The following is a 10,205-nucleotide window of genomic DNA, read 5'->3' on the forward strand; positions in this document are numbered from 1 at the left end:
CTCATGAGCAACCATATGAGGTGAAACCATATAAAGTCTTTCCATGTCCAGAGGAAAGAAAAGTGATGAATATCAAATACACATGGAAACAATTAGTCCAGTGAACTAATCGATTGTGCAAACATCAGCCTCTGTGACCTTGAGATCAGCAGAAGTAGATGATACCCAACTACCATTGCCTACTGATCTGAAAGTGTTCACCTTCAAATGTCCTAGGTTGAGTGGGAGAAGACCATGAGGCAAATCTCAAAATCATAAAAAAAATACCAGGGTTACAGGTGTAGTGGAAAGAGACTGTGACCCTCAGTCATCCTTCAGTTCTGGAAATGAACTCCCCCCTTGACTAAGTTTTCAGCCAAACAGTGACTATAAGGAGACCTTACACGGTTTCACCTCATATGGTTGCTCACGAGCTTTTAACAGCCCAGTCTGAGTGTTTTTATGAGAAGACAGCGCCATCAATAATACTAGTGAAGTCTGAACACCTTAGAAAAATCAGCCCTTTTAGATCCAAAAGGGTGCTGTTGATCCAAGCACAAAGTTCAGAAGGTAGGAAAGAAGAAGGAATGAAAACAAGAAGCACAGAGAGGAAGTGGATGTGTTATTACATTGTGGGGATTACAGTCAATGTATTTGTTTCTCAATCCATTTTGAGAACCAAAATGTATATAGAAAACTGTTCTGCTTTGCTAGCCGTCACAATAATCACAATAAAAAAGTTTTAAAAATAGTCTCACAAACAAAATCTCGCGTTCAGTATAATATCAGATTTACAGATCCATGGGTTGCAGGTAAGGAGCCATTCCCCAATACATAGTAAGGAAACCTGTAGTGTGGCATTTTAGTCCAGAAGTTACCAGGGTGGAAGGAAACATTTCCTTTGAGTAGTACCCTCTCAAACGGATGAATGAGCAGCTTCATAACTAAGCTAATCCATGTTTTGAAACAAAAGGATGCCAGTCAGGAGTTAACTTTGTTAGACCACAGTGTTCCTTCTGTATTATGCAGATGCCATCTTGGACCCAGGAATTCTCTGGGTCTGTGAAATGAAAACGAAGAAAGGCACATTGATCTTCTTCTGAAAATCAATCCATGGAAACCTCATGAATCACAACAGAACATTGATTAACTCATTTACTTTGGACACATAATCAGGAGGCATCAGTTGATAGAGGGGGACATCATGCTTATGAAGCAGAGAGCAAGGGAGGCCCTCAATGAAATGTAATGGCATAATAGTTGCAATTAAGGACTTGAACATTCTGGTGATGATAAGGATGATGCAGGATTATGCAGTGTTTCATTCATTAAGAGTCAAAGTTGACTTGATGACTCTCAGCCTATCTATCTATCTATCTATCTATCTATCTATCTATCTATCTATCTATCTATCCACGAAATGGACATATTAAGTAGCATTGTTGAAAGACAGCCTATTTGTGAAACAATTATCTTTTTGCTGTATTTGAAGCATTTCAAACTGACAGTGTTTCCAACACAGCAAATATCCCGGGTCTCTTGCTGGTATAGACTGGACAAATGCAGAGCACATGCCCTAGAATAAATGAGTGGAAGCAGTTTTCATGCAGATGCATCTGGTTCCTCATGGTAAGTGATCAAAGCAGGCAGGAGAGTAAGATCAGTGAGACTTGGGTCCATGCTTAAGTGAAGAGATGGCCCAGGGCCACTGCCTTCTTTATAAATCCCATCAAAGAACCCACAAGCATGTGTGTGTGTGTGTGTGTGTGTGTGTGTGTGTGCTGAAAAGACTGGGGTAGGCTGCAGAGGGTCTCATTCATTCATCCACAGCCACACTGCAGGGAGACCACAAGGACAAGAGGGACATGGATCCTGCTTATAATAGAACAGGGAAGGCAAGTATCCAACAAGTAATCACCAAGTACAGGACTCTGACCAGCTAGGCTAAGTCCAAGTTGCCTACAGGGGCTGACAGAATCCAGGGCAAGGGTGGCCCCCCTCTCTTTGTTTCTTTATTCCCTCTACTCTGCCACTGCCCGTGGAGTGTGATGAGGACAATGAAGGCTGCAGAGACAGCAGCAGAGTTGCAATTATAGTGACTGATTGCTGTGTGCAGTTAATGCTAAGAAAAGGCAATTACAGTAAATTATGTTCTAGGACATCAGAGTGTTTGGAAGTGCAGCTAGATAAAATGAAACTCAGCTAATCACGACTTAATTAATTACTATTGTCCTAGCAAGCTTTTCATTTTATATTACCTTAGCTTTATTTCATTAAAAAACTGAGCTGTCAAGCTCAGTGCTAAGTCAAAAAATTTGAGGGAGGAAAAAATTAAAATTGATCTTAAGAGTCATGAGTTGGGGAAAAAGAGAGAGAAGCTAAGTGACAGATTGGAGTTCCTTCTCAAACCAACATAAATACCCAAGTCCCGTTTACACAGAGGTTTAAGGGACTGTGAAAAATGAAGATCCAGGTCGTAAGTTATCTATGGGTCTAATATTTTGGTGCATTGCAGACATTGTTCCTTTTTAGTTGGAGTAAATAACATGTGGATCACTACACTTGCCAGTAAAATATACAAATTCCACTGATGACACAGAAAATGGGACCAGAGAGATACTGGTTTTCTGGAGATGGCATGACAGTGAGTCAAGACATACCCCCAGGTCAGTGGGCTGTGCCTTGACCACAGGGTCCACCAGTGATTTGAAGTTTGTCCTCTTCAGCACTGCAAAGTACTCAGGATCTACCTGTAGTGTGGTATTTCACCCTGTTTGCCAAATGTGCCACTTCACCCAGGTCCTTACTACTTAGTGGTTACAGCTGAATCACAGCACAGTCTCTACATTGCCAATGTTGAGGAAAGTAGATGTGAAAGGAACCATTCACCCAACCAACCAAAAGTGTAATCCACAGTAATCTGAGGCAGGCTTATTCAGGGTTCCACAGTATCAGTTCTGACTTCCATGCAATTCTCTCAGCTTCTTTTAGCCCCTGCATGTCCACCACAGCTTGAAACACCATATCAACATTCTAGACAAAGAAGGAAGAAGGGCTATGCCTTCATGAGTCCTATTTTTATTTTATCAGTTATCTCTAGGTGCACCTTCCCATAATCCTCCTTCTGTGCCCTTCTCACCCAGAGGCCTTTTCTGAGAGCTCAGCATGGCCACACAAATGGCTGTAACCAAGATGTAGAAGCAGCAGCATTTCAAATCTTGCTTGTGGCACTGGATAAAGAAGAAGGGGCTGGGAGTGGGTTTGTGGAGTCAGATACAAAATACCAACTCAGATACAACATCCCAAACCTCTTCATTTCTCTCCAGCTCATGATCTAAGAAGTTTAGATCTTATGAAGGTAGCCTTTCATTATGTAATTGAGTACCGAGAAATGTACGTTTTGGCCTTATATCACAATATTTAATTTACATATAAATTTTATCAACTACATCTATGTCTAGTGTGGAGATGGTCAGGACATGAGTGGCTTAGTGGCCACATGGTCACTTACCAGAGGAAAGGTAGTCTCAAGAAACTTGAAATTAATAATCTGATGCCATAGTTTTTGAGAAATGACCATTACAATTTCCCCCATAGCCCTACTGGGTTGTAGAGATGAAATGAGGTTTAAATGTGAACATAATTTGGAAATTGTTGCTGAAATAAATGATGGTGTTCAAGGTGGAGTAGCAATGGAGTCAGACCCAGACACCCTTCATCTACCATTCTCCCAAACCCCAGTGCCCACATTGGTGACTACTCCGAATCATAGGTGTTCCCTTGGAGCCAAATAAAATGGAAGCTTTTTCCTGCCTCCATTCACAGATGTACTCATTTTGATTCATTTTTCTTCTTCATTCTTCCTGTCCAACTCTGCAGACCAACAAAGCCGTGGCCAAGGGAGACTTCCACCATGCCAGCACCAGCTCTCGCCGAGCCCTCTTCCTGGCTGTGCTCTCCATCACACTGGGAACTGGCATCTATGTGGGTGTCGCTGTAGCCCTCATCGCCTATCTCTCCAAGAACAACCACTTATAAGTCTCTAGGTGCAAGGCGAGGGCCTGGATCATCTAGTAGGTAGATGAAGACAAGGAAGAACTGCCATGGGAGCACATGCTACATGATGCTATACAGAAAATAATGGCAGAACAATTCTAGGAAGCCCTGGAATGTTCTACCCACAGATTTCCTATGTTTGTATCCTTTCATTTTATCTTCTCAGCACTACGTAATACAAGAGACAGATGAACGTTGCAGATTAGTTCCCATGGATATTCCAAAGAAGATACCAATCTACAAGGTTGCCTCTGGATGGTTCTGGGTAGGTGAGCAGCAGTGCAACACTTTCCACAGCCTGCCCGTGCCTGCAAGACCACCGCATTAGCAATATACAACAATTTTAAAAATATTTATTTTTTATGGACCATGATAAAATAGGCAGAAACAGGGGCAACCCTGTTTGACACTTTTGACATTCTCCAAGTCCACAGACTTTCGCTATGAAACAAAACGGGTTGAGGATGAAAAGCTCATTCTACAAACCACCCAAAAGAACAAAACAAAGAAACAAAGCGGCAACCTGGTAGGACCCTGGGCTCACTGTTCAGCAAGTAAGCCCAGTTCTGAAAGAGCAAAGCCATTGTAGCCTGGAATCTACCCAGGCCAGTGTTCCTTTCAAGCCCTCTTACTTCTGATACAGAGAAAGCTAGGAATCCTTCTAAGCCTGTCAAAATCAGCAGTGACCAAGCAATCTTGTTATCTAGCTGACCTAGGATGGGGAAGGCAGAACACAACCCTCCTCTTAAGACCCCAACAAAACAGCCAAGTTTGTGCTCCAGAAACTCAAGGCAAAGAATCGGTGGACTATCCCTATCACAAAGACAGGGGATGTCTGTAATCCCCTAGGTGACATTCAGTAGAGTGATAAAAATGACACTTATAAAAAAGAGGAACCTTTGTTTTGTTGACTTGATGAATATTTATTTTCTTGTCATTTTTAAGTCACAAGTTTTGTTTCATGTTTCTTAACTTATCAGATGAATGCTAAGAAATAAGTAATCACAAACATTTTAATGCCATTTCATTGTTCTTTTACTAATGTACATTATTTAACAAAATTTCTTTTAACTTTTTTGCATATGACTTTTTTTTCCAATTAGTATCAATGTTGTTATTGTTGTTAAGTGCTGTCAAGTTGGTTCTGACCCATAGAGACCCTGTATAGGGTTTCCGAGGAGCGACGGGTGAGCTTGAACCACCAACCTTGCAGTTCAAATGGCTTAGCAGTCTGGCACACTAGCCCACAGTGCCACACCAGGAATGGTTCGGTTTTATTTACACTTTGTACTTATCAAACAATAACTGCAGGGAGTCCTGGTGTGACACTGTAAGATAAGCACTGAACTGTTAACCACAAGGTTGGCAGTTCAAACCCACCAGCTCTCCTAGGAAAACTTTTACAGTATTGTTATAGTCAGACTTGCTGCACTTAACTACAACAAACAACTGCAGAGCCACCCAGGACTGAAACAGTAGCTGAGTTTCCAACAGCCCTGACTGCTTAGGTTTCTACTTTGGGGATGACTAAAACTCCCTAACACACTCTGTGGGCACAGACGCCATCTTTTCTTGATAATGGTTCTGCCTGGACCTCTGTAGAGATTCTTGATGCCTGGATCCCAGTAACAGAAATCCTCATATGATTGATCAGTGATGCAGCCTAGTGACTCCAAAGTTGAAACTCACTGCTCTGAAATAGGATTCCTCTCACCTGCCACTCTCCCCTTTTACCTCGAACATTTAAATTTCTAATAATTATAAGCACTTCCTTTCTAAATTCAATCCAATATCCCTTCAGCATTTGTCTCTAATGGCTACTACAAAATGTACTCTAAGATCCTAACCCTAAGTACAATATATGGAAGAAGCCTAAATATCCCTGTAAGAGTGACCTGGTAGTGAAGAGCATGGGCTTAGGATGAAACCAATCTGGGTTTTAATCCATTTGCGCTAACTTCTAGTTGAGTGATCTTTGGACAAACGTCTATATTTCCGTGAGCCTTATCTCTAGAAGATGTTAATAAATAAGGCCTATATAGGAGTCTCTCATACTTTGGACATATTGTCCGGAGGAAACAGTTGCTGGAGAAGGATGTCATGCTGGATAAGGTGGAGGGTCAGAGAAAAAGAGGAAGACCCCCTAACGAGATGGATTGGCCAGGTGGCATCATTGATGGACTCGAGTGTGGCAGCGGTAGTAAGGTTGGCCCAGGATCGGACATTGTTTCGTTCTGCTGTGCATGGGGTCGCTATGAGTCGGTTCCAACTCGATGGCACCTGACAACAACAACAAAAGGAGTCCTGGTGTGGCACTGCAGGATAAACTGGACCACAGGGTTGATTTGAACCACAAGGTCAGTGGTTCAAACTCACCAGATGCTCCTCGGAAAACTTATACTGGGTCACTGTAAGTCAGAATTGACTCAATGGCACTTAACAACAATAACTAGGACCGGAGTACTGGTGTGGCACTGTAGGATAAGCACTGGATTACTAACTGCAAAGCCAGCAGTTCAAACCCACTAGTTGCTCCTTGGAGACCCCATACAGGATAGCTAAGAGTCAGAACCAATTGGATTGCACTTAACAGCTTACTAGGATCACTGAGTTATTGTGAAGCAGTGAGTACAATGCTCTGTTCTGTGGTCAGAGCTTTCTAATGTTTAGCATTAACTCATTTCATTCTTAAACTCCTCATTGCAGACATAGTAATCTCTCCAAAGCCATGTACCTAGAAAATGGCAAAGTTAGGATGCAGACGTTGGGTCCTAACTCCCAAGGACTTCCTACTGAAACATGTTGCCTTAGCTATTGCTTTAGGAAGCAAGGTAAATTGTCTTTTGGTCCAAATCAAATTGTTGGTGGGGCAGAACTCTTACAGACTTGAAAGAATTTCACTAGGTAATCCCACCTCACCAGATGCCCCCACCTCATCATGTCTCCCCACTTTGCCAGGTATCCCAATCTATTTCACCAGCTATCCCAGTTTTCCAAAGGGAACTAAAATGGGTTCCAAGGAAAACATGGGGAGAGGCTGCATTTATCACTTACTATGAAGTTGGAGGGATGCCAGAGATACCACAGAAAAGCAGATGTCACTGTTTACCAGGAAGAAGGCCCCAACAACAAGACTGTCCTCTCCAAATGCTGGGGTGGAAATTCCTTGACCTCATACATCCACCCTGCACCTCTGAAAGTACTAAAGTCACCTCACATTCATAGCAGCCTATGGGTTTTAACTATATGAATGGAGCAAACTTCCCAAAGGCTATGACTCCCTGGAAACACATGCCACGTGGCCATCACAGATAAGGCCAAATAGAGGAGATCCGTGGCCTGAGTTCTAGAGCCTAATCCCTCCCTTTTTACAGGGTCTCTTAGGGACCTTTCGTATACTGGCTTAAAAGTCAACCATAGAGGACATTTCTGTATCTCTCCCCATGTTCCCATCCACCTGAATCAGTTGCCATGATCATTGGCATTTGTCAGCACAATACATCTTTAGATGTAAATTCAGACCCTCTCAGATAATGCAGACCCCCTTTTCGTATTGTGAGACCATACCCATGCTACTGCTCTGCATTATGATATGGTAGCTGCCCCAGGCAGGCATATACAGAAAAGGTCTTTGCTGGTCTCTCCTTGAAACCTCTTGACAGTTCTGTCAGTTTCCAGGACTAGCTAAACTACTAAGGTGGGGAAATTCTTTTGTTCCATGTCCTGAGGTTCTCATCTAGAGACCTAGTACATCTCTGCAGAGTAATGATAGTGCTAAGAGCCAGGCACACAGGGCCCTAGTACAGATAGTAGACAACGGACTTGTCAGACAATGAGCTCCAGGTGAGGAGTCAGACTTCCGCAGATCACAGAAGTAAGGCTGGGAGCTGGCAACTCTGCAAACCAGACTATGGGGAGTCAGATTCCACAGGCAGGGGTGGATGGAGGTGTAATCTGGGCAACGTCCAACAACAACCATTGCAGTAATGGTTCTCAATCAGAACTATCTGCCTCCAGGAGACTTTGTACAATGTATGGGCATACCTTTGGTTACCATTAATTAGTGATCGCCAGTAGGAGATAGGGATGCTGCTGGTATCTGGTAAGTGAAAGCCAGTTGTACTGAACATCTCCAATGCACAGGACATTCCCAAAGCAGAATCCAGCCCACATGTCAGTAGTGATGAGAAACTGTACCCATCACCTGCCTTGTCTACTTGCTCACAGATGCCTGTACTTGACAAAGCCGCTCTGCATTAGACACCTACAATTGGAGCATCAGCCAAGTAAGCGTGGAGTCTACTCTGCAGATACCTACACCTCAAGAAGTTGCTCTGCATCAGGAACCTGTGGGCAAAGCACCAGTCAGATCAGCTGGAGACTACTCAGATCAGCAAGGCTGTAGTAAAAACACTTTCACGACAACGTGAGAGAAAAGAAGGGGAGGGAAAGAAACAGGGACTAGCTTCCTCTCTTCTGACTTCTGGAAGAAGCTGCTGAGTCCAACACTGCTTCAGCATCTGGGGCGACCTTCTAACTGCCTCAACCTGTAAGAATATTAAAATTATGACAGTAGCCCTCGCCTGATGTGACTTTAAACTTAAGAAAATATGTTTTTCCATCCATCACATTTTTAAGTCCACAAACTTCTTCCAGCTCAGAATGGGCTCTCAGACAAGGCGATATCCAGTGAACACTTGCTCAGTGAAAACAGCCAGTGCAGCAAGTGGACATGGTCCCCAAGGTCCACAAGTTTTGCAAGCTTGTGGTGAGGAGATCAGATCCATAAGGCCATGACTGCTCACAAAAGTCTCTGAGTCATAATTCAGATGAGTATGAGCTGTGTGACCTGGAGCAGGTTAACAGTACAGCTGTGGGTATGAGCATTAATAAGTGATCTGAAGGACTGTGGTGCGGGTCAAATCCAAAGACTCTTGTTAAGGGCCATCGAGTTGGTGCCCACGCATAGCAACCCTGTATAGGGTTTCTGAAGAGCAGCTAGTGAGCTTGAAACATCAACCTTGAAGTTCAAACCAATCTTGCAGTCCAGCACATTAACCAACAGCACCACACCAGGACTCCTAGCCAAAGACTACCCATGTCTAAAAGCATGCATGGGGGAGGGGCATATAGGGCTGAACCAATAAACTCAAAGAAAGCTCATTTGACAAGTTTTTTTTCTTTTTTTCTGACATAGTTTCACTTTTACTCACACTGTTCATAGCTATCATGTGTGGTCCCATGGAAGCTGTGGTCTTTCCCCTAAGATCTGGAGAAGATAACGATGCTGCCTAGAGTTGTAGCGTTAATGAGATGGCTCATGCACAGAACTCTTATGGTCAGATGCCCAGCTACCACACTGTCTATCTGTTATCCTCAGTATCATAATTACCTCCTCATCAATTGTAGAATAATGTATTACTTGTGATAACATGCTTAGGCTCTTCAGGCAGCTTTGTTGGTGGTGAGGAACATGGCCTCACTTCACAGTGCCCACACAGGCAAGGGCGGTATCACTGGCTGTCTGGATGAGTGAGTAGATATATTTCCTGGCTCCAAGGCCATCACTGAGTTAGGTGAGACTTAGACAGGGCCTCCTTCTCTACTGTCAAGCTGAGTGAACAGGACTTGGCAGGAAAGTCATGGCTGCTATAGCACTGCTGTTGTGTAGTACAACTGACCTATCAATGTCTATGAACAAGGTCAGCAAAAGTGTCCATTTAACAAACGTTTGCTGAGCACCTACTGTACAAGCCCTATGATGCGTCCCCAGATGGAAGGTGGGCTTTGGGGAAATGTTCAACTTCAAGAGGAGAATGAGTGGGCACAGGTATAATACTGTGGGTATAAGCCTGGGTGCGTGAGCTACAGGACTGCAATAGAAGTGAAAGTTGAAGAACAATCATAGACGAGTGTACAAGAGGGAGGAGGACACAGAACTGGATCAGCAACCTCAAAAATGTCTTTGTCTCTGATTCTCCCACTTTCACTGGCATGATTCATAGATGTCATACTCAGCTTCACATATGCCCACCCAGGTTTCTACCCACAGTCATGTACCTGCATCTACACTGCCTCCTTGTTCCAGGTCACACAGCTCATACTAATCTGAATTATTAACAATGACATCTGAATCCCAGATTCATAATCTTAACTGCCTCCCACATGCT

The 10,205-nt window shown here is 43.4% G+C and overlaps 1 protein-coding gene across 1 annotated transcript in view; it reads left to right on the top strand.

Annotated features, from left to right (window-relative positions):
• SYNDIG1 (synapse differentiation inducing 1) overlaps positions 1-4,017 on the top strand; it is an 89,881-nt gene extending 85,864 nt beyond the window's left edge. The window contains exon 3 of the mRNA XM_006860665.1: positions 3,859-4,017. Within this exon, the coding sequence (XP_006860727.1) occupies positions 3,859-4,017 (159 nt within the window). The remainder of the gene's footprint in view (positions 1-3,858) is intronic.
• Positions 4,018-10,205: the final 6,188 nt, after the last annotated feature.

This window comes from Chrysochloris asiatica, unplaced genomic scaffold (assembly GCF_000296735.1).
Source record: "Chrysochloris asiatica unplaced genomic scaffold, ChrAsi1.0 scaffold00039, whole genome shotgun sequence".
NCBI classification, from domain to species: Eukaryota; Metazoa; Chordata; class Mammalia; order Afrosoricida; family Chrysochloridae; genus Chrysochloris; species Chrysochloris asiatica.